This window comes from Cydia fagiglandana, chromosome 7 (genome assembly GCF_963556715.1).
Source record: "Cydia fagiglandana chromosome 7, ilCydFagi1.1, whole genome shotgun sequence".
Lineage (NCBI taxonomy): Eukaryota > Metazoa > Arthropoda > Insecta > Lepidoptera > Tortricidae > Cydia > Cydia fagiglandana.
This window is the reverse complement of record NC_085938.1, coordinates 13,441,128-13,466,473: the sequence shown is the minus strand read 5'-3', so window position 1 is coordinate 13,466,473 and position 25,346 is coordinate 13,441,128. Positions and strand designations below refer to the sequence as shown.

General features: G+C 36.9%; 1 protein-coding gene across 3 annotated transcripts in view; it reads left to right on the top strand.

Annotated features, from left to right (window-relative positions):
• Positions 1 to 25,129, top strand: part of LOC134666003 (very long chain fatty acid elongase AAEL008004-like) — a 36,168-nt gene extending 11,039 nt beyond the window's left edge. The window contains exons 2-10 of one of the 3 annotated variants that reach the window (XM_063523077.1): positions 7,656 to 7,719; positions 10,216 to 10,284; positions 11,584 to 11,666; positions 11,755 to 11,862; positions 14,116 to 14,196; positions 16,622 to 16,678; positions 17,774 to 18,016; positions 19,912 to 20,076; positions 24,157 to 25,129. In XM_063523077.1, the coding sequence (XP_063379147.1) occupies positions 10,227 to 10,284; positions 11,584 to 11,666; positions 11,755 to 11,862; positions 14,116 to 14,196; positions 16,622 to 16,678; positions 17,774 to 18,016; positions 19,912 to 20,076; positions 24,157 to 24,294 (933 nt within the window). In that variant the 5' untranslated portion in view covers positions 7,656 to 7,719; positions 10,216 to 10,226 and the 3' untranslated portion in view covers positions 24,295 to 25,129. Of the gene's footprint in view, positions 1 to 7,655; positions 7,720 to 9,925; positions 10,098 to 10,215; positions 10,285 to 11,583; positions 11,667 to 11,754; positions 11,863 to 14,115; positions 14,197 to 15,261; positions 15,346 to 16,621; positions 16,679 to 17,773; positions 18,017 to 19,911; positions 20,077 to 24,156 lie in introns of those variants that run through there. The other 2 variants (XM_063523075.1, XM_063523076.1) reach the window with 2 other exon arrangements.
• Positions 25,130 to 25,346: the final 217 nt, after the last annotated feature.

Genomic DNA, 25,346 nt, shown 5'->3' with positions numbered 1-25,346 from the left:
ATTTTCCTTATAGTCTCTTTGTCAGGTGCCATCTACATTTTCTTTGCTTCTTGAAGGCTGTTAAAACTACATTAAACGTTGCGACGACAGTACAAGTTAGGAATATAAATATGTAATTCCAAGTACACTGTATTCCCACGAGAGGACAGTGCACAGTGGTGCGAACCGAGACGACTGCCACAGCTTGCTTGTTCATTGTTGGAAACATGAGGACAGTGGAAATATCATGATTGACGTGATTCGTAATTATAATACAGCCGGTTGCTTTAGTTGCAACTTTTTTGTTATTTTTCACTTACCCGCTCAAACTCTGTATTGTTTAAAAGTAATCGGAATTAAATGTCAATTAAAACTTAATTGACATTTAATTCCGAGTATAAACAATACAGAGTTTGGAAATTTTTAGTTAGCGTATTTTGATAGTATCTATGATTATATCGGTCGCGTATATTAATGTCAGCAAATTATTAAAATTTACGAGGAATTAAGTGCTTACAAAATATACAAACGGCAACTTTTGTAGCATATAAAAAAATGCGTCATACAATCAACTAAAAACTATAACAAGAGTGAAACCAAATACATATACCTTGTCGAAAAATAGTCCGATCTTAACCTAATACAACTAATACGTAATTCTCCTATCCTAATAGCATAGACGCGTTTTTATTGCCATCTACGCCAAACACGATGACCTCGCTAAATCTATATAGTAAGCATTAGGTAACATTTTCGCAACAAAACTATTTATAGAATAAATATTAGGTAGCCAGCCTATCCAGTTTTATTGACCTTTCATGCGTGTGAACTTGAACTGTCACTTGTCTTGTAAGTAAACCTTGTATGGTTTTTTGGCACGCATGCATGATTACCCGGGAAATGCGTTGAAAGTTTGCTTCAAACGTTTAAAAACTTATATGTATGGTAAGATTATAAATGAACTATAAAGACCTGAGTTGCATTTGGTGTACTTATTCGATTATTAGATAAAGCTTTTGCCCGATACCTACTCTTCTAATTATAATTATTTCTTTATAGTTCCTTTGCTAGTTTACCTACTTATTGAGCTAAATATGTATGTAGGACTTAGATATTAATTATGTTGGATATAAACACACACACCCAACGTGCTATTGATGTTAATAAGTAGTACATATTATATGAGGTGCAACTTGATACTTTATTTTGTGCCTAAATACCAGAAAGTCTCATACTTTATACCAGAATTGATTTCGCATGGGTAAATTTCGAACGGTGAAGGTGGATAGCCTTACTGGCCTCATTAAATCGCACAAGATTGCGTCTACAGATATATGGAGTCACTGTATTAATCTTACTACTGTTATAAATAAATATCTAAGCTTCACTTTCTGTGATGCCGATTGATGAGTTCACATCTGTCTCAAAGCAATAATATTCAAACGAAACTTAAAATATGCTGATTATATTCGGTCCAACCTAACTAATGCATAAATAACGTATCTATTTAACTATCTCCCACTATACTTAGTTGTATTTTTAGGCCGTGACTGACTTTTAGTGAAATGCATAACAATAGCTTGTATTGAAGTTAATTTAGTGGAAGTTACAGCTTGGCAAAACAGAGTAGAAATTAAAAAGTTGCAACACTGTAGTAGTGTCGTCCCTTTCAAACCAATTTATATATGAAAACGAGACGACACTACAGTGTTGCCACTATTTAATTTCTACTCTTTTTTGCCGAGTTGTAAATAGTATGTGTCGAAAAGCGAGTGTCATAGTGCGTTGCGCGGGAGTGCGGGCTGCTGCGGCCGCTGCGCGGGCGCCGCACCGTGTCAGCGGTTACATAACTCTACGTGCAGCCAATGACTTACTTGATTCAATAGAACTAATCACAAAAACACAGCCTTATTATCTTTGACACTACATTTACATACACCCTATACAGTCTAGACTTGGGCAAATGCAATCGTTCTTGTGGTTTAGAGATTACCGTTAATATAAATACATATACCGATACCGATACATTAAGATACTTAATTATAACTTTGTAGTTACGACAGTAAAAGTGATGGTTGTTGTACGAATAGGTTATGGGTATCCTATTCGATTAAGTTAGCGGTTTTTAATAGTGCCTATGAAAACAACGGGAAAAAAGAAACAGATGGGCTCCTTCTAACTAGAACGCAGTGGAGAAAAAACCTACATTATTATACCTAAGTCTTGTCCGCGGTAGTCAGACCTCATGAGATCTCGGCTTCGGTCTTCGCAAGGACTCTAACGGCGTGATTCAGGAAATGAATTAGAGATTCACTAGATATGAAATAGTAAAGATAATATCTAAATCTGAATCGCGCCGTAAGTTCACCGTCGGGCACTCGGCTCATCTCATATGTTTAGGTACTTTTGAAGTCACTGACAATTACGTCATGTCCTATCTCGACTTTGTAGGTAACATAGACATTATTTAGCCTCGTACTGCAACGAGCTATGGTTGAAGGGTCAAGGCCCTCAGCCCTCTCTGGCTTCAGCCTACTTACGACCTCAAAATTACCCGCTTGGCAAACAGGTAAACTCTGGTATATGAAGAAAGTGAAACTGACCTTTTTGACGCCTTGAATAAAACCAAATAAACGCTATTATAGTTGAATATTATTAAAAATACAGGCTAAGTAATAATTTAATACATAAATGTAAAATAAAAACGTCTGAATTTTTTATATTTGTTTTTTTTTATTTGTTTGACTCGCGTAACGCGGTTATCGCTCAAAGATTATTAGTTATTACAAGACTAAGAAGATGATCAATCTAAATGGCACACAAAGTAAGTAATATACTTACACACTATTGCCTGATAAGAGTAATGCTAATTGATAGTTATAACGCGTTATCTGATCTGAGTCACATGTGAAGAAAAGATAAACCGTGTAGTCGTTATCCAAGTGATAATTTTGTGCTGACGCGAGAAACGTGTTAGTACGTCGTTTGCATCACAACTGTCACGAGAATCCCGAAACACGTACCTATCGCGGTGATAACGAAACCTTCTCATTGAGGCTTCTGTAAATAGTTTCAATGTGGTTAAGCTTTACGGAAGTACTGACGTCTCGTTTTAGCAAGATATTAAACACTAAAATGTAAAATTTGGCATATGTACTCGTACTTATCAGCCGTGATTTTGGACATCAGTGAAGTGCCGGGCCCGGGCAAATTGTGAAACTGTAATAATTTGGACAGCAAGTTTTTAAGGCTAAATTACGTTGTTGGCGCTTTCGAGACCTTGACAAGGACTGAAGTAAGTGCTTTTAAACGTGAATTAATAATAAAAGTAGCCAAATAATAGGTATATACCTACCTAATATTTATATCAAGATTTTTCCAAATGTTATTATCATATCATATAGGAAACAATCATGTAGAGTACTTAGAGAAAGATAACGCAAAATCACTGGTCTTAAGAATACCGTTAAAACTGGGGAATTTACATCCCAGCAACCTTTCAACATAAGAAAAGCGAATCATTTTTACTATCAAGGCAACACTAACCTTATGTCATCTCATTTAAATGATTTTGTATTTTGTTTTAGTTTATATTCGGTTTTTATTTAAAAAAATCACGACCTATGATACATACTTACTCATAACTTTGTTTATTATAAACCATTTCCTTAACTTTAATGAAATCATTATGGAAACGATTACTTACAATTATAATTTAATAATTATCAATTACTCCACATTCCACAGCCAACTCATGAAATTAAACAAAGAAAAAACAATTCGTAGGTAACGTTCAAGATATTTATGTACCTACCTACTATGAATTAATTTCAATTATGATAATATGAGTATAATTTTATGATTATGCTTCCCGCATTTTGTGCTGTAGAAACGGCGATGCCTGAAAACCTGAAATGGAAAGGATTTCAGGTTTATGCAGCTAACTATAGTGGGTTGTTCCACTTGTTCCTGACTCCGGTAAATGCCCAGCCACGGCATACTGCTCACTGCTCACCTGACGAAGTCCCGAATGTGTAATAACCGTGAAAGTTTAAAGCAATCTAAATATGTATGCGTATTGAGTATGTTTGTCTCGTGTTTTCCACCGCAGTAGCGTGCAAACTAAAAACTATGTATTAGATACTGCCGAATTTGGTGCATGAGGTGTCAATGGATTTGTTTTTATGACGCAAGTTATTTTATTGAACCGACTTTAAAAAAGGAAATTCATTTGACAAACAACCTTAGAGGCTTTTAAAGTTGTTTAAGTTTTTGCTTGCTGTTTTATAAGTGGGTACTTATCAAAAAATAATAAGTACATATTAAGTTTAATTAGTTATTTGATTGTATAATACATCGACGTATGGTCAATGTAAGCTTGCGTTTTTAACGTTACACAGTTAACCCACTTACGAAAATTAACAAAGATATGAAAATTTACCTTTCCATAGAATTTAATTCATTTCTCATATTATCTGCAGTAGAGTGATGTGATAAGAGTGACAATGATGTGTACTCCAGCCCGATAAGGCATTGCCAAGAGCCAGACGCTCCCGAACTAGGTCATACGTCATACTTAATCAGAAAACATTATACATATTAAGCACTTGACAACCTTATGGGTCTACCACTTATTTGCAGATAGTAGTTGCTCGTGGTTTTCCTCTAGATTAGTACATGTACACTGTTAGTTTTACCAGTGTTGCCAACTTGGCATAAATGATGCCAGATCTGGCATATTTTCACTCGCTTTGGCACCAAAATTTTCCATTTAGCATCTGGCATACTTTTTAGCATAATTTAGTCTAAGCCAAGTTTGCACCAACTTGGCAGCAACAATATGTGCCATCGCCTTATGTGGTTCATATTTTCATATGAATTTTGACTTTTGTGGACGGATGGACGTCAACGGACTATATAAAGTTGGTCAAGCAGGTCTTGTCAGTAGAAAAGGCGGTAAATTTGAAAAAAGTATGTGTTTTAAGTATCTAATTTCAAGTGACATTTTAGCATTTTTTTAGCATAGGTGTTTAAAAAATCTTTGGCATAATTTTGGCATAATCTAGACATTAGTCTAGCATTTTTTCAAAATCCGAGTTGGCAACACTGAGTTTTACGGTCAAGTTATCTATTTTTAACCTAAACAACTATGGATACGGATTATATTCCGTACTTATAATGGATTTATAATCCCGACGTTTCGAACTAAACCCTTTACAGTGTTCGTGGTCAACGGGTGTCGAGTGGTAGTTTTATAGGTCAGCTAGTTAACTATGTATACAGGGTGTTTGGTATGGTTTGGCCAAATTAAAAGGGCAGATAGCTTGAGTCATTTGCTATCTTCTCATGCCTAGAAAAACAAGATTGGCCATGGTTTTTTTTTACTAACTACGCAAGTAAAAATTAGAAATTTACGAAAAACTGTCATAGAAGTAAAAAAATGTTTATGCACCAAATCAAAAATTTATAGGCCAGAGAAGATAGCAAGTGACTCAACCTATCTGCCGTTTTAATTTGGCAAACGATGTACCAAACAACCTGTATATGAACTTTTTACCAACTGTAACAGTGTTAAATGTTAATTGTAGGTAAGGTAAGTAAAAGTTTTTCAATGACTGTCATCGAAATTGCGCGTGATATTGACATTGAGTTAATTTACCAAAACAATGTTGCATTATACATCTTAGGTAATTTATTCGCATTGACAAGTAGGTAAGTATTTACTCAATTGTTGCACCGCTTAAATTTACTGAAATTGTATAGGCAGGTAGGAATTTTCTTAAAAAATGTTAACGCTGTTACAGAGAAATGTTATGTGTAAAGTAAGCTTTTGTATACAAAAAATTTTTTTGCTCCGGATGTTATAGGAACAGAGAATTAATACAATCAATATCTATACATGTATATCCTCTAGCCGCCCAGACGTCAAACCTTGCCAAGCAATTTGAAATTTTATTTTGTCAACACAAAGTTCAAATTAGAATGGAACGTTAGACCTTTTTATAGGTCTCTGGGCGGCTAGAGGATATGTATATGTAATGAAAAATTTGTTAAATTTGATATCAAATGAATTACATATTGTACATATTCGTAGTTTTTGTTTTTAAGTAAGTAAGCAATTAAACACATACAAAAACCTATAGATTCGAGTTATGTTTTGCATCTAAGTCCGGGGGCCGATTTTTAAATTTGACCGCTCGACTTCATGTATTTCGTTCAATAATATCTCCAGCACCCAGCATTTAAATTCTACTAATAGAATTGAAAACGAATGGTCAATACCACTCGATTCCCAATTTCTACCGCTCGTATTTCAAGAATTAGCATTTCGCTGTTTTCCACCGATTTTGACGAAATCCAACAATATTTTAACAATATTTTGGACATATAATATAGAAACAATAAATACAACCTATTGAAATTAATAATTGAAGAAAAACTTGAAGGGAAGCGTGGCCGTGGTAGAAGGCGCACATCATGGACTGAAAATATAAGAGACTGGTTAAAAGTGAAGAGCATAGATGGACTAATTCGCATAACTGAACATAGAGAGACATATAGACATATGGTCGCCGACCTCCTGGACGGAGATGGCACTTGAAGAAGAAATCCAACGCTAGAAATTCGAAAATCGGGCCCCTGGAAAACTTTCAGTTTTTCAATTTTCTTAGCTGATAATACAATCTGATTGTGTCAGCGTCTATTCTTTCTGTAAAATTCCTGACTCTAAAATTAAATTTCTATTTTTTATAAGTTGCGAAAGAAATTTCAGTTTTAGTTTTTTTATGTACTTATTCTTTATTAGGAATCTGTTGCGTTCGTTGCTCTTTAAAGTCACTTTAAAGTCAATTTAATATTAAAATACCGGCGCAAAAAGATCATAGCCGGCGCATCATTTATAGAATAGAAACGCCTGACAAATTTTTGCAGCATTATGTTTTTACGAATATCATTTATCTTTTTTGTGACTTTTTATAAGTCTCTGTAAAACATAAAATATTCCTAATGATCGTTAGTTTTAAGACAAAGCCTTTATCTTTGCATCTACAACGAACGCTGTTTTCGATGGAGATCAACTGGGCTATGGTAGCCCCTCTGATCAATACGATTTTAACTGTTTATGTACCTTCCACCCAATAGAGAAAATATCTACTACCTAAATACTGTCACCGCTTTAGACATATTTTATCTACTTATTTTAATATGCTATGATGTTTTATTCTATTATATTTATATGATAAAATAATTATTTGATTAAAACAGTCCTGCCAAAAGTGCCTTTGATTTGGCTAAGTAGGCACATTTTCGTGCTAAAATTAGTTAATGAGGTACCCATTAAAAAGGGCAAATAATTATAAATAAATACAGCAATTCACATTTACGCAATCAATAATTACGTAGATTTGAATGTCCAGGTTAAGTAATAGGTAAAATTAATTAATTTGGGGATCATTATGTTTACCCACTCTCTAATCACGTGCTTAATATTTGTTATACAAAGATGTGCCTGGAGGTTTAATTAGATTCTATTACTGACACTTAAGTGTGAATCTCTGGCACTAATGAGTGCGAGTGAGATGCACTGATGTCATATTTTTGAAGTCATAATTCGGCCCCTGTATATTTAATAACAAATCACAATACCGGTGTTAATAGTTTGTATTGTTTGTTCACAGACACTAGTCGTGCCTGCCTGAGTGCAGACAATTTGGGAAGTTGCCTCGACAGTTTAATTATAAGGTGAGCAAATTATACTTCTTTTCTTACTTTTAATGCATTTTTTAACCTTTGTTGCGATTCGTATAAAGCGCACCACGCTCGAGCAGAATATTAGTATGAATCTCTATGATTTATTATTTAGTTCTAAATACCTGAAAATATTCAGTGTATGTGTGTTGTGGGTGGCCTGTAGTGTATATTATAAAATATTTGTTTAGATTTGAAGTTTAATAGATTCCAATAGAGTTCAATATTATAACTGCCATATACGGCTTCGTATAAACTAGAGGGTTAAAGTTTTCATATAGATATTAACCCATGGCATGTCATTAAACATTGTCAAATTCACCTGTGCGGTCAAGAAATTTAATGTCAGTCCCATTTCGTATCGTGTCACAGTGACAACTGACTATGTATGAGGTCCTACGCAGCGAAAAGCCCGCTCCACACTCGTGCGCGAATCGCGGCGCGAAGCCGCGAACGCGAGTCTGGAGTCGATTTCGCATATCAGCGAACTAGACTCCACACTCGCGTTCGCGGCTTCGCCCGCGATTCACGCGCATAGTCTGGAGGGGGCTTAAGAGCTTCGCTTCTCTCGTTCGTTCGACTAGGTTAATCGCGAGTCTACAACCGCGAAAATCGAAGTTCGCAAATTGCGCGCATTTTTCTTATCTCTGTCACTCTTATTACGCCTTCATTGGGGTAAAAGAGAAAGATCCCCGGTAGGTTTTGGCGGTAGGCCCTCAGACACGTAGGTATTCTGTATAATTTGTGATATCACGAAGTTAATGACCCCTTTTTATTCTACTCCATTTAAGGCGTAGAATAAAAATACCCGCAACAGAAATTACCCGCAATTTGCGAAGTTTAGGGTTCACGGTAGGTCCTCATATCGGCTGCCTCCTCATGATATACCGGGTGGTAACCAACCGCGAATAGATGGATTTTTTGATCATTTATTTCCATGAAAATATCGCATTACTTACTATTCATTTCAAAACCTACACTATGAGTAACAAAAAATGTGTAGGTACTGGGCTATAACCGCGAAAACTGACGTTCGCAGATTGCGGTATCTCTGTCACTCTAATTAGGTATGTACTACTTACGCCTTGATTGGGGTAAAAGAGAAAGATCCCCGTAATTTGCGAATTACACACATTGTACCTACACCCTTAACTTAAGGTCTTATGTTATGACCTTCTACACTTTTGGCAAAAAGGTTTCTGACCACGGCAACCTTGGTAGTTTCTGACCGAGTAGGTTAGCAACCAAATTTTATTGGATCCTTACCAAAGTCAAGGTGATCTTGGACCTTCGTCGGATGCTTGGTTTCCCGCCGTATAGGCAACGCTGACTTTACGATGCAACCATGGGTGGAATGAGACATAAAAGTATGCTTACTCCCTCTAGCGAATAACTGCGTCGTTTTCATTGATTAAGTACTTTATTTTTTTGTTAAAACTTACAACAAATTAAAATTTTCAAAACATGTTATCCGCGGTCCCGAGCACGCACAACCATCCCGCTCACGCTTACGCTGTAACCCTGGCCGCACACGTTCGGAATTTTCATTCGGTTTCTGTACGGAATGACAGGTCAGAACGAGACGTCGCTCTACAAATGCATAGCGCTGTCTCGCTTGCACACGTCATTTCGTACGTTTGCGGCCAGGATTGTATGATGCCATGCGTATTATTTTTAATATTTAGTTGGTCAAGCAGATCTTATCAATAGAAAAAGGCGGCAAATTTGAAAAATGTAGGTGCGAAGGCATTTAAATTTCGCGTTTTTTTCTACTGGCAAGATTTGCTTGACCATCTATATATAGCCGGTCAAACAACTTTGTCAGTAGAAAAAGCGCGAAATTCAATTTTTTTTTTGGGACGACATTAATTTTTAAAATTTACCCCCATTTTCTACTGAAGGAAATCGACACAGACTATAAATACCTTCCTTTAAAAAAATGCTTATATAGCTGGTCAAGCAAATCTTGTCAGTAAAAAAAGGCGCGAAATTCAAATTTTCTAAGGGACGATAACCCATCGCGCCTACATTTTTCAAATTTGCCGCCTTTTTCTACTGACAAGATCTGCTTGACCAAGTATATTTTCCATTATTATTTTCATATTTTTCCAGTTCATGATATTTTTTATTGCTATCCTTAAAATCTCCAGTTTTTTTTTATTGTGGCAATCATCCTGCCGCACCTGTCAGTCAGATCGGCCAAGAAATTGACGGGCTGGGTAGTTCCAGCGATGTTTTTTATTAAAATTCCTTTAATTGCTTCCTGTTGTGCTAAATATTTGTATAGCTTTAATTTAACTCTTTAAGTTTTACCTATATTATCCATGCAAAATAAGTTCAGTGTTTGGATTCAGTCAACTTGTCCTTAAAAGGTACACTAACCTTACTTATCACTTTGTTGCATCGACTCCGCCTACCTAAAAACCCCGGGTAAAATAAGTGACGATCAAGTACCTTATTTTTTAATTGTCGTTTTCTTTTATTTTGCAGTTATCAACACAATGGCGCTAGTTTTAGAATATATAGACCGCATGCATAAATTTATGGATAAATATGGAGGTAAGTGAATAAAATTATTCATTTTAGTATTAAGTATGCGCAATTTTTTTTTACAATACAAAACATTTTAATCAATAAGTTATATTTTGTTTTAAATTAATTTTTAGTTATATAAATTAAATATTACCTAACAGCAGAGGCCTTATTATTCTTATTAATGTCATTAATAATTAAATTATACCTATAGTAAAACACTTGAGTGCAATAGTTTTTCACACAGTGTGACACCACTCCTAAAATTAACAGTTCAGTGTGTCAGGACAGATTCTATTTACAGCTGACCCATAAAACCCCACCGGTAGCTCTTCTGCATTCATATTATAACACACAAACTTGGGTTAGTTTATAACACTTGCTTGAAATATAATTAAGAATTTCTTGTTAAAATAATATATGTAACACAGGCTTTTCTCTGCTGAAAGTACTAATTAGTGCATTAATTTAAAAACTGCATTAAGTAGCAAGTTTTATTTGCATCCGAGTACACTTTTATATTATATGGTATTAAACATTTATCCACATCCAAATTTCAAGTCAATCTAATCACTGAAAGTATACTTTGTTAATATTATACCTAGCAAAGATATAATAAAAATAATATTCTACAAGAATTGTTACTAGAGAAGCCTGATATTGGATTTTCCATTCATAAAACTTTGTTTTTACATAACCTTTAACTGACAACCTATAGAAATGTCTCATCATCACTTATTTTGAAAATCATTTTTTTATAATACACAACTTGTCAATTGCTAGTCAAAGGTTAAGAACCCATTGAGGACATTTATTTAAGTGTTATTCACTATTTTTTTTATTTAACTATGTAATTATCTATTTAAGTAAGTATGTATATATATTGTTGCCTCATACTCAAAGTACTTACTACAAGTCTTGCTCATAGTTTGTGGCTTGGTTAGTCTTACCACAAATATTTCAAAACTACACCTAATTGTACATGTGAATATGCCGAAAAAAAAACTAAGTTATTATTAACTTGAGTCCCCCAAGACATCTTATATTCCTTAAGGCATGTGCCTATGTTAAGCAGGCTTTTGTCAACCTAACAAGTACTAATAATGTATAATTCAGTTCCGTCCTAATCATCTGAAGGTCCGCATGGCCCCATTATGTTTCTTAATTCTGCATTAATAATTCATTTTTATTTCCTAAATGATAAGTTTCCATTTATTTACTTTTCCTTGTGTATATTATCCATGAAAAGGGTGTATTAAAAGGAAAAGGAAAAACTACTCTAGCCACCAAATCTTTATTATTTAACTTTATTTTCTTGTTTTACAGATTCCCGGACAAATCCATGGTTCCTGATGAGTTCCCCATTACCTACATTAATATTATGTTTAAGCTACGTTTATCTAGTCAAGGTATAGTACAATTATTTTACATTAATCATGTTAGGTAACTTATTAGCAACTTTTTTATAAACTTATGTCCATTTTTTTTTATTTGCAGGTTCTAGGACCAAGGTTTATGGAAAACCGAAAACCATACAATTTAAAAAATATTTTAATAGTATACAATTTTTCACAAGTGTTGTTCAGTACATGGTTGTTCTATGAGGTAAGACCTAAGCTCAAATTTTATATTTAGTTTAACCCTTTAACAGTATACCAGATTTAAAAAATACACGATTCAAACCTCATTGCCTCTTTAAAGTCCTAAAAATTCTGCATAAGAAAAAAATACAAAAATATTTATAGGTATTCTTTTTATATTGGTCTTATTTTTGTATTCTTTATTTTAAATTTTTGCCTAGTCCTATAAAGGGTTAAATTATTTAAAAAGTAAGTATATCGTGTATTTTTTACGCTTATTACAATTGTATAAACGTATGATGGTTTCTATGATCAGCCTGTTCTCATATTGAGTTAATTGTCACTTGCTCAATGCTATTGTTCTGCGTAGGGAGGTCTAATTACTGGTTGAAACTTGTGACATTGTAATAGCACCTTAATGACGGTGACGATAGCTGCTTCATGACCGGAGATATCGTCAACAAGGGTCCTATTTGAAGCAGATAGTACCTCGTGTGGTAGAAGCTATTCAACTGTATAACGATTCACTAAAAGCGGGACCACACAAGCGATTTGCGAGCGAGGCGAGCGCGCAACGAGTTCGCCGCGTGTGCGTAACGCTCTCGCCGCGAGCGCGCAACGATCTCACCGTGAGCACACAGCGAATTCGCTGCGTACTGTCATACTGGAATGGAGCGAAGTCGTTGCGCGCTCGCCTCGCTCGCAAATCGCTAGTGTGGCCCCGCTCTAAGTTAATTCGTCTAATTATAATGATACGCTATAACTCACGTGTTTTAGTCTCGCGCGACATGTTTCGGAGAGCCTCGCGCGACATGTTTGTGCTTGAAAATGTAGACTTAGGCTCTCGGAAAAATGTCGCGCAAACAACCAGAAATACTTCAGTTAAACCGTATTAATAGCTTAGTCTTAGCATGACTCACGACAGTTTAAATTCGATTATTGATGACGATTAAACGTTGTACGCTATTTTAAACAGTGAATGATTCTATGTTTGGATGTAGAGTAGGCACATACGTATGTGCCTCCATAAATTTAGACACAAGGATAGGCTATACTCGCCGGCTATAGGATTATTTTTTTCTCGGATTTTATCCCGTAAGATAAAGTAGGGGTAGAGATCTAGCACGAGAGTTTCAGTTATGAGTAAAGCAAGTTTAACGACTTGTGCAGGTGAAGCCGCAGGCAGAGGTTAGTTGTATATAAGATCGTCGCATTACGGAGCGCCGAGGTCATAATCATAAAGTATATTCATTAATATGTGCATAAAGTACCTATATTTAATGATGCAAATAATAAGGGACTGTCAACCTCCCGCAAGAACCCCATTATTTCGATAATATGTATTACTATGTATAAGGAGATCTTCACATTTGATGCGAACCGCGGTGTGCGAGCGGGATATCACTATATACGTAGTACTGTCTCACTCACACACAGGAGCGGCATGCGGATTCGCATCAGTGTTATAACCGCGTAACTGTTATTTACACAACAATGCTAGTTTCTTTTGTTTTACATTGCGTCATGGTCATGAAGAGGGCAATTAAATTAGGCCTTCAATGATATTATTATTGCAATATTTTTATACAAATATATGTATATACAGAACGACCGTGGAATTTGATGAATTCCGTATCAAACCTGGCGGTCTAGCATGAGTTGCGCGAGAACGCAACTCGTGCTAGACCGCCAGGTAGAGAAGTATGCACCTAAAAAAACAAACGGTGTTGCTTCTAGTGCAGACAACGCAGATAACGAATGCCAATGATAGAGAATCTTATGGACACTACCTACTCATTTGAACACCACATTATTATTGTTCAGCGATAATTAATGGTTTTTACTGAACCGTGCTAATTAACTTAACCATTGTAACTTGATTGAACTTGAATCCTAATTTTCACTGTTCATCCGTGGGGCCCATGGGGGTCAAATCGCTAGCATTTAAGGTCCTCTATCGTTGGCTTTCGTCTGACCCGTAATAAAAGAAACACCCTGTACCTATAGGTAATTGGTACTAACACCTAAGCCAATTTTTTAAAATATATATCTATTTAACTTAGCTAAATATTTTAATAATTAACAATTATATGCACTACGTGTAAGTACATACCTACATATTAGCATTAATTCCACAATAAAGAAAAATAACATAATTTAACTCAAACTAGTGACTGATTACGTATGCCTAATTTATCACTAGTTTGCAAGTTTAACTTATATAAACTAATTAACAAATCATCGAATCGATAATTTAATTTGAAATGCCCACGGCCAGTGTTTGATGGGGGGCTGGCTGCAGTATTACAGCTTAAGGTGCCAACCAGTGGACTACTCGGACAACCCCCTGGCTACGAGAGTAAGTAGGCTACCAGGTAGCCGGGGACCAGTATGCGACGATACTACTAACCATGCACTGTAATATAATATTTTACATTTGCAGGAATTATCTGGAAATATAGGTAGTTTTAATGTAGCTAGGATTTTGAAGCACTTATTTCAACAATAGACACACCATGCATAACAAAAGTAAAAGACGTTCGAAAACCCTTTCAATTTTTACGGTATTCTCGCGCTATTAAATTCCAAATTCAAAATGGTTTTCCATGTCAGATTACGTTTGATTATGCGTCGTTAAATTAACAATTTAAAAGTTAAATGAATCTGATATTGACTATTCGTCGTGCATTTCTGATTTATAAACGGCAAATTGTTAACGTCAGATGAAAAATGTTAATTTTTGTTGAAATAAAGGCAAGATTTATAATTAAAATTTAAGGCCAGTCGTTGATTCACGCTACAGTCCGCTTCACGTATGTGACGCTATTTATTTACATGGTCCAACGATCACGTTCAGACAATTTTCATATCGCGCCGCCTGAATTAACGACTCAGTTGAAAAGTGAACCCAAGTCCTCAGTACAATGATAAACGTAAATACTTACCGCGGTGATAAACTGAGAACTTGCAGTTCATAGCTCAACTGCAGGTGATAAGATGTAGAGCGCGTTAAATGACGCACGCTGACGCGATTAGATGTATGGCTAGGATACTGTCTATGTATCAACCCTATAACTACCTATGCGAAACCAACTTGTCGACCGGGGTCCTAAAACTTCTTGTTCGCACTCGCATGGACATGGCTGTCGTGAGAGAGATAGCGATATGACCTCAGTCCTCAGTTTGATTCGCGGCTACTATAGTTAAAATCACGTTAATTCCGTGTTCAGTGGTATAGAACAATAGTTCATTAGCAGCGTCACCATGCGTCATTCGGATTACGGGAAAGTTATCAAAGTTATACTGCACACTAACCTGTAACAGTTGATTATGAAGACGATATAGCATGCGGCTATTGTGCTAAGATTGTCGAAGATGTATATATACCAGTAACACAGGGCCAGGTGTCGGTGTATTGTTTCAGATCGGGATCTCTGGATGGTTCACAGGCAGGTATAACTATCAATGTCAGCCCGTCGACTACTCCAAACATCCACAGACAATGAGGGTGATTTACCATTTCAACCTTTTATTATACTATCCTGTCAGATTAGCCCCCTCCTTCTTTGACTACTGCTGTTCCCCTACTGTTCTGTTTGTCTCTTCCACTCCGCACCTCTTTCCCTTTTAAACGTAGGTATAATATATACGTATATACCTATTGTTTCAAGTACCTATTTGACCGAGAGACCTGAGAGCAACGACTCGGTGTAAATTTGAACCCTTGTTGTAATATAATTTTCCAATTAGAATCTTATAATTTGTTTACTGTAGTAGATCTTAGCATGTAAACGCATGCATTTATGTGTAAATATGAGAAATGCTTATTAAGAAAGGTTTCCATTTTTGGAACCAAGTCTCTGACATAGGGCTGATTTAGACGGCGCGCGAACTCGCATGCGATTTTAGTTACATTGCGGACTGTTGGTTACGCCCAATTCAGCCGTCCGATCAAAACCCGCAATGTAATGAAACTTGTAGGTATGCGTGTTGTCGCATCGTCCATATTCATCGGAAATTACATAAATCGTTCAGAACTTTCTAACGAACTATTTATCGGGAATAGAGGAATTAACACATTTTTACACTACCGATGTTTCTTTCTTCGTTATAGGTACCTGTGTACCGGGAACTTTAAATTTAGCGTTTCTTAATTGGCGTTTCTCAAACCAATAGATTGTTGTCAAGTCTATTTTACGTGTCTGTTTGAACGACGCCTATTTATTTGTCATCTCGTGGAGCCCCGAATCATTCATAGCATTTGGATTATATGAAATTGAATGATTATTTGAAAAACATATGAGGCCAACCTGCCCTTGAAGTATAAATATAACATGTAGCCTCAAATGCTTCAAAAATCTGTCTTTACTTTGGAGTATTAGATACTTATATATATAAGTTATTTTTATATATGCACGTAGACCAGTTTTATGATGTTATCCACAAACGTTTTTCACTAATAGACTTGACAACAACTTATCTTCTTGTAGATTTTCCTTTCTTAATACCACAAATGCACGAATGACTGCACGCTCTCTTGCACCAAAATTCTAACATCTTTTTGGTTTTATTATTTCTATGTTCTAACTACCTACCAATAATTCGAGTTAAGTACCTATACAATTTCAATTCTTTAGATTTTTCTTACTTCATATTTTTTTTCACTCTTATAACTCCTTTAAGAATTACGTGCGTATTTTTTATGGTACGCACTTAATAAAATATATTGTCAATCAATATTTTGTTTTTATATGTGGTTTTAATATATCTTAACACATTTTCAGATGGTACACGCTTGCTGGTGGTACTACTTCTCAAAATTCACAGAATTTTTTGATACGGTGAGTTTATCTTTTTATATCTTTTCAATCGCTTGTAGATTTTGGGTCAATGTAATTTACTTTCGGCGGCACTAAGTCAACTAAGTACGAGCATAAGAACTAAAGTATATAATACTTTTTGACCACTCAGATCACGTCCTAATCAGTTGAAGTGTAGAATAGATTAAATAAATTTCACGGTTTCACATATACCCGATAAAAGTTAAAACCATTCTTTGTTTGGCATGAATTGTCTCATATTTACTTAGGTATAGGTATAAAGTACGTTCCTACGTTGTTTTTCTCGACTTAAGTAAAATATCAAAGACTAGTTAAAAATAATTGTTGTTATTTAACGATCAATAAAACAGACTTCAACAACATAATAAGTATATATTAATAATTATACTAGATTGTCTTTAGTACCTATAGGTACGGTATATGTATTACATCTTCAACAAGCAGTTGTTACTGTAATTAGTTCGTTATACAAGCACTAGTAGGCTGTAGTTAACTGTAATAAAACTTATTTTTATACTAAATTACTTAATTTATGTATGACAGCATCTACACGTGCCACAAATACCTATTCCAAGACTTACTTGTCATTTCCGTTATAAAAAAATCTAGACTTCTCTACGTTGTTACGCAAACAATGCTACTTAGGATAGTTCAATTACAACTTATAACAAAGGTGGATGGACTTTAAGGAAGGCCACTAGGTAGGTATCCTTAGAGCATTTAATAACCAGAGTCGCCTTTAAGAGCTTACCGCTCTGCCGAAACCCTTGCACAATTGTGCATAGAGTTAGACCTAGAAAAGTCTGCAGCGGTTTCGTTAGCCCACGCAGTGCAAGTGTTATTTATATGTGTATGTTTACATTTAAAATAACACTGCGTGGGCTATCAAAATCGCTGCAGACTTTTCTTGGTCTAACTCTACTTTTGTGTGGACTGCCGTTTATCTGACATGGCTATTAGTACGTACCTACGTATGGCGTTACGTACAAAAAGAGGAAAAAACATACGATTGAGGCTTGTGCCTGAACTGTACATAAATGGCCGACACTTTATTTTTTTCGAACGTTGTACATCAAACAATTATTTTCCTTTCAGATCTTCTTCGTGTTAGCTAAGAAGTACGACCACGTATCCACGCTCCACGTGATCCACCACGGCGTGATGCCCATGTCGGTGTGGTTCGGCGTCAAGTTCACGCCCGGAGGCCACTCCACCTTCTTCGGGCTGCTCAACACCTTCGTGCACATTGTCATGTACACGTACTATATGCTGTCGGCCATGGGACCCTCTGTGAGGAAGTACCTTTGGTGGAAGAAGTACCTCACCGGTCTGCAAATGGTAAATTTTATTTTACGAAATGTTTCATTACATATACGAGTACATTCCTACGGTATTAATAATAGCGGATAAAACAGCGCACCAAAATTATTTGCTACACTACAATTATTTTACATAAAAGTGATATAACTATGTCCTTTTGTAAAGTTATTAGAAAATAGTAGCTACGTTTGAATTTGACACGCAGTCTTGTCTGTGACGTATCTGCAAGCGTTACTTTCAAGTTTATATGTATGTATATAAAAGCTATCCATAGTCGGTGTAAGTTAAGAAGTACCTAAATTTTTACAGTTATGAATTGGCCCTTATAAATATGACACAAAGGCTGTCAGTTAAACGGTAGTCTTAAGTACTAAAAAAATCCCACCCTTTACCAGTGGGAAGTTCCCACCAAACCAAGTTGGTGGTAACTACTGGGAATTATTTTTTCCAGTAGTTACCAGTGGTAAAGGGTGGGAAAACAATTCCCAGTAGTTACTGGTAACCACTTGGTGTTAACTAGTGGGAGTAACCCAAGCTAATGGATTCCACTGTCAGGCGCTTCGAGTGTTTCGATGGCGTGTCAACGCAGCAGAAAGCCGATGACAAATACATTTTTTATTTCATACCTTAATACTATTGGTATAAGAATTCTTACGGACTACTCGGATATGTAAATATGTACTAATCTCACATAGCATAAAATTCGCTTTAGTTCTAGCAACTTCCTTTAAAAAAAATGATGTTCGCACGCATCGCAATCTGCTTGTGGCTTTTTACCACAGACATGTCACATCTCGCACCTACATTATAATATGATGAAATGGCAGTGTGAAGGCCAACAAAACCAGATTTCAGACAGATAATAATAAAACTATCTTTAGTACGGAAATTTACTTATTAATTGACAGTATTTTACTTACCATATTCGATTGCGTATTGCGTAGTTTTGTATATTAGCGAGGTTTGGTTAGCGCCTGTGATCAACTTTCTTGCCGGTGATAAGGATGAATATTCATAATTAGCAAGTAAACTATACAAGTTATACAACGTGTACTTATACAGATGTAACGCTAATTATTTTCCTTCGTATGTATTTTCGGAAACGTACGAACTTGTCTTGCTATTTCAGTCAGTCTTGATACAAAAAGTACTGAGTTTGCCTGAAGTAGCATGACAATTACGGACGTTTACGAGAAAATACGATGAAAAACAATTATGGACTATATCTGTATTTCGTCGTCTAGTACCATGAGTACCAACAACACAAGCGTTATTTAGATTTTCTCATACATAGTATATTGCAGGGGTCTTCAAACTTTTTTGCCTAAGGGCCATATTGCCCCTCAAAAACTTTCGCGCGAGCCACCGTCGGTTTTTGCGCCGGGAGAGGGTGTCTGTTTACTGCTGTTAGGAACAGTTCCACTCTCAATGAATGCTGAACCCCTGGAGCCTGGCTCCCGCGGGCCGGACAGTGGGCGCTTTGGGTGTCGGCGGGCCGGATTGGAACGCGTCGCAGGCCGGGGTTTGGAGACCCCTGGTATATTGTATTCATCGTCATCATCATCATTTCAGCCTATATACGTCCCACTGCTGAGCACAGGCCTCCTCTCGTGCGCGAGACGGCTTGGGCTATAGTCCCCACGCTAGCCCAATGCGGATTGGGGACTTCACATACACCTTTGAATTTCTTCGCAGGTGTATGCAGGTTTCCTCACGATATTTTCCTTCACCGAAAAGCTATTGGTAAATATCAAATGATATTTCGTACATAAGTTTCGAAAAACTCATTGGTACGAGCCAGGATTTGAACCCGCGACCTCCGGATTGAAAATCAGACGTCATATCCACTCGGCCACCACTGCTTGCTTGGTATATTGTATTATAAGAAACTAATTAACATTGTCCGTTTCCAGCTCCAGTTCATCGGCATCATGGTGCACGCGTTCCAGCTGCTGTTCATCGAGTGCGACTACCCCCGGGCCTTCGTCTGGTGGATCGGCATGCACGCGGTCATGTTCTTCTTCCTGTTCAAGGACTTCTACAACCAGTCGTACGGCAACCGCAAATCTAAGCAAAAGGTAAGGTTTATTTAGCCTACTGGAGTATGGCTGACATGCCTCGAGGACAGCATTAGCTGTCTTTGTTGCGGAGTTTAATTTTTAGGGTTCCGTACCCAAAGGGTAAAACGGGACCCTATTACTAAGACTTCGCTGTCCGTCCGTCCGTCTGTCACCAGGCTGTATCTCACGAACCGTGATAGCTAGACAGTTGAAATTTTCACAGATGATGTATTTCTGTTGCCGCTATAACAACAAATACTAAAAACAGAATAAAATAAAGATTTAAATGGGGCTCCCATACAACAAACATGATTTTTGACCAAAGTTAAGCAACGTCGGGAGTGGTCAGTACTTGGATGGGTGACCGTTTTTTTTTTGCTTTTTTTTTTTGTTTTTTTTTTGCATTATGGTACGGAACCCGTCGTGCGCGAGTCCGACTCGCACTTGCCCGGTTTTTAATAAGTAGGGTAGGTAATTCGCCAGTAACTGGCCGATTTTAGTAATTGGTCGCCCTAAACTAAAAATTAATTCTATTCACGTTATTGAAGGCTGGCTAGTTATTGAAACCTTATACTAAAATGAACTCTGTTTATCCTCCTAAGGGCCCAGCCATACCAATGAAAAATCCAAAATTTGCCATTGAAATTTAAACCTATAGTGTACGAATAGTTGATTTTGTGTTGTTGGAAAATTAAACGAAACAAAGCAAAAGCTACTCTGTTCCAATTTAATAGGATTTAAATTTTATCGAACTGAATAGGTACTATAGGTAGGACCTTGGGCTTTAGGAGGATTAATAGGTGGAATAGAATTCATTTGGTGGCCAATTACTAAAACCGGCCAGTTACTGGCGAATTACACTACCCATCCGCAGCAACATAGGTTGCGGACTTAGCAAATATAAAAGGTTTCTAAATACCGTTTACAGTAGGTACATATGTATATTATGGTACTTTCCGTGCGTATGTCAAAAGTTTAAAGGACCATATGTACTGTAAAACGCTATACGATACACGTGCGAACAGGTAATTCGAAACTTGTGTCGATTTAAAACAGTCCCTTCGGTCGTGTTTTAATTTATCGCCACTCGTTGCGAATTTCCTACTTTCCGCACTTGTATCGTAAATAACTAATATTTAATTCACCAATCGACCATTCCCAGCTTTGTAACTGAAATAGCTGAATATTTGAAAGCATTATCTACTAATTTATAGATTATAGAAATTGTTATTAGCGATCGGACCTAGTCTTTCATGAATGACTGAAGGTCACGGTGGAGTAATTGCCTTTGTGGATATGATATGATATGATATCATATTCAGACAAATAAGGTAGTTATTTGTCTGAATATGATAGCAATAATATATAAACCAAATCCAACTACAAAACATCAATATCACCATATAGGATTTTACGACGCAACTATTGTTAGCACCCTCTCGCGAGCATGAATTAGGGTCGGTTGCACCAAACTGTTACGAACGTTAAAGAGTTCGCTAAATTTTTATGTATGGAAAGTTTCATAGTAAAGGCGCGGGGCGCGCCGGCTGACGATGATCAGTCTGTCAAATGTGGTTGGTGCAACTGGCACTAGGCCAGTCATATTTAACACAAAAAATTGCTAAATTCGCAAGCGAACGGCTAGTTCTGATTTTTTAATATGTTGTTAGGATCACTACCAGCATTGTAAATCCAAGTTTGCAGCTTCGAAAGACCTGTGCTAACTTTGCACCACTCGAAAAACCGCGAAATCTTCATACTTTTTTTAGTATTCTCAATATAGCTCCTAAACTATTCATGTTTTACCAAAAACGTCTATGAACAAACTAAAGTTAACTAAAATTGCTACAATTTAAGACCAGAATCAATTCTGTGAGTTCAATACTTACCGAGATACTGCTCTGCAAAAATGGGCAATTTTATCCAGTATAGCGAAATTTTAAGATTTGTTCTAATTTCGACCCCGAAATCAGGGAAAATACTCATTTTACGGCTAAAATAATAAAACGATGTTCTAGAAAATGTAATTAGGGGAGACCGAGGTCAGTTGTGACAGAGGAGAGTTGTGACATTGTCGATTTTTTGGAATCTATTAACTAGAAACTAGGTCGCAACAGTGTGAGTTTGTTAGCTCGTAACTTGAACTAACAAACGCTCGCTATTGCGACCTAGTTTCTAGTTAATAGATTCCAAAAATTTTACGATGTCACAACTCTCCTCTGTCACAACTCTCCTCGGTCTCCCCTACCTTTAATTGAAGCACAGAACGACATCTCTAGACCATACCGTTTATCTTATCTTATTGTATTCGGGGGCCCTTGCGGATACACTTCGACCCATAGGGATTTTTTGTGCAATTACCCCCTAGAGAAAATCCGTGAACTACTCAAGAGCTTTTCCCACCATATCCATGTGTCGGATGATGGAGCTCATGGGTAGCGTTTTGAAGTCCTTTGGTATACCGTTTACACACAAATCTTAAAAGTCCAAAAAATAGGAAAACTGCTTTTTTCGCAAATTTGCTCTGCTTAGTTAGCTCCACCCCCCACGGCATTGTTCACAGAAGAGGGTTCGTTGTTCGACTCAGCTTTCACTCCGCTACCTCAAAGCATCTCAGTAGGAGCCGACATGATTGTTGTGGTAGATGGGTGTTTCTTACTGCACAAGGTGATATGGCATCGTAACAACTCCGTGAGGAATATCGTTGCAGGGTACGTCAAAAGTGGCAGTGGTGACTCTGGCCCCATACAATATTCTTCAACTTCATTTAATCGCGGAGATTTGGAAGTTCCTCCAGGATTCGAGTTGTTTCTCCCCGCCTTCACTGGGTGTGACACTACCTCTGCCCTTTTCTGGCATGTGAGGAACAAACTGTGGAGCGCCGTTAAGAAGAACGTTGAGCTTATCACCATAGCTGAAGTATTCCTGCAACCTAATGCAGCCTACCCAGCCATCGCAGATGCCGGAGCAAAATGCCTAGTAGCTTTATATGGAGGGGACTACACAAAAAATACACTCCATGCTCCATAGCTTACGCTACAAAAAAAATATAAAAACAGCCGCCTTCGCTAAGGTTGACTTGGCCCGTTTACCTCCAACGGAAGATGGTGCAACATTCCATGCTTACCGAACTTACCACCAAATTCAGAAGTGGTTGGGGGTGGAAAACGATGCAACTCAATGGGGATGGGAAAAGACCAAACATCATCATTCTCATTCCAATAAAAATGACGAGTGAAGTAGTGGCACCTCCGGTCCTTTTGAAATTTTGCGGGTACAAGACAGGCTGTAGCGGAGGCGGCTGTACCTGCATAAAAGTAGCAGGCCTTAAATGCTCAGAGTTATGCAAATTTTTCTCCGGTGTCTCTTGTCACAACGTCGCCAAGCTTCAAATCGCAGAAGAAATTGAAGACGACGTCGATATGCCTATTTTTTAGACTGAATTATCTCAAAATGAACAGCTCTAACTAAATGTTATTTTTGATATCTTTTAAATATGTTTAATAAATATTTATAATTCATACTACCCTCAAACCATTGTGAGAACTAAACAGAGCAAATTTGCGAAAAATGCTTAGTGAGTAAACGGTACCCACAGTCAAGCGATATCATTGTTTGCTGAATATTAAAGGTAATTACATTTGCTACAACATCGTTTTATTAAATTACCCGTAAAATAAGTATTTTTTTCTGATTTCGGGGTCGAAAATTGCCCGAATGTTAAAATTTCACTATACTGGATAAAATTGCCCATTTTTGCAGAGCGGTATCTCGGTAAATATTGAACTTACAAAGTTGATTTTAGTCTCAAATTGTATCAATTTTAGTTAACTTTAGTTAGTTCCTAGACCTTTTTGATAAAAAATGCATAGTTTAGGATTTATATAGAGAATACCAAAAAAAGTACGAAAATATCGCGGTTTTTTGAGTGGTGCAAAATTAGCACAGGTCTTTCGAAGCTGCAAACTTGGATTTACAATGCTGGTAGTGATCCTAACAACATATTAAAAAATCAGAACTAGCCGTTAGCTTGCGAATTTAATGTTCGATATGACTGGCCTACTTAGTATGTTATTGGACTGTATTTTTCCGTGGCAGGTGGCGGCCGGCGCGAACGGCAAGGCGGCGCAGGCGACGGAGCTGGAGACGCAGGCGCCGTACAAGAACGGCAGCCTGAAGAGCGGGCTGCTCAACGGCACGCTGCGCGCGCGCACGGTGCTGCCGGCCGGCAACTGACGCGCCCCTGTGACGTCACGAGTTCACGAACCGAGCCCCGGCTCCTAGTGTTAAATGTGATTTTTATCTAGTGTACATACGGTTAAGCGGTGTAAACGGTGTATATTTTATTCATAAGATAACGTTAAAGCTAGATTTGTGATCGCGTAAAGTTTTCTACGTTACCCGACGGCCGAGCCGCCGTTTGCGATATGCTTGGTGCTTGCGTGAGATCCGTGTTCACCATATACGAATCGAGTACCTTGCCTATGTTAATTTTAAAGCACTGGCGAAGCGACAAAAAACAAGTTAATATTAAATTATGAAAACCTAGTTAAAATTTATTGAGATGGTATGATATAATAGATAAATTGATTTTATAAGGATTGATGTAGTTGCTATTGTTCAAATTTTATTATAATTTAAATCCCACATTGCACATATTATTACATTTTATAATTATGAGTACAAAAAAATGTACTGTGTCAAATGTTCAATGCAAATGTAAGTTAATCGAAGCGTTGAAAGGGTTGTGTTGGTTATTTATTGTTTTGTTTTAATTTATGTTTTATTTAAGTTTACCAAAATTATTTGTACATAGGATCAAATTTGTAACGGGTTTTATAGATGTAGCTGTCAATGTTCTTCCTTTGATATGTTATTAGTCTTCCGTTTTGTTTTGTACTTACACTGAATTATCAGGTGCTCTTTGGTTCTGACAGACCATGTTATCAGCTGGAAACGAACTCGCCATTTTAGTAAAATTAAATCAGTTATAAAACCATGTATGGAATCAGTTTTACCTGTTGTTCTTTTTTATACAAAGAAATCGCAAATAAATTATAAGTAAAACTAATGTATTGTTTCCATTGATTACCCCAAAGATTAAAAACATTGTCTATTATAAAGCCTCAAGACTCCGATGGCTCGGGCACGTGGTCCGTATGGGTGAAGATCGAGCGGTTTGGAGAGCGTACTCGGGCCGTCCGGATGGTCGACGACCGGTTGGGCGTCCTAGGTATCGCTGGTGCGATGAGGTCGTGAAAGATCTGAACAAGCCCGGTGCCGTCGAT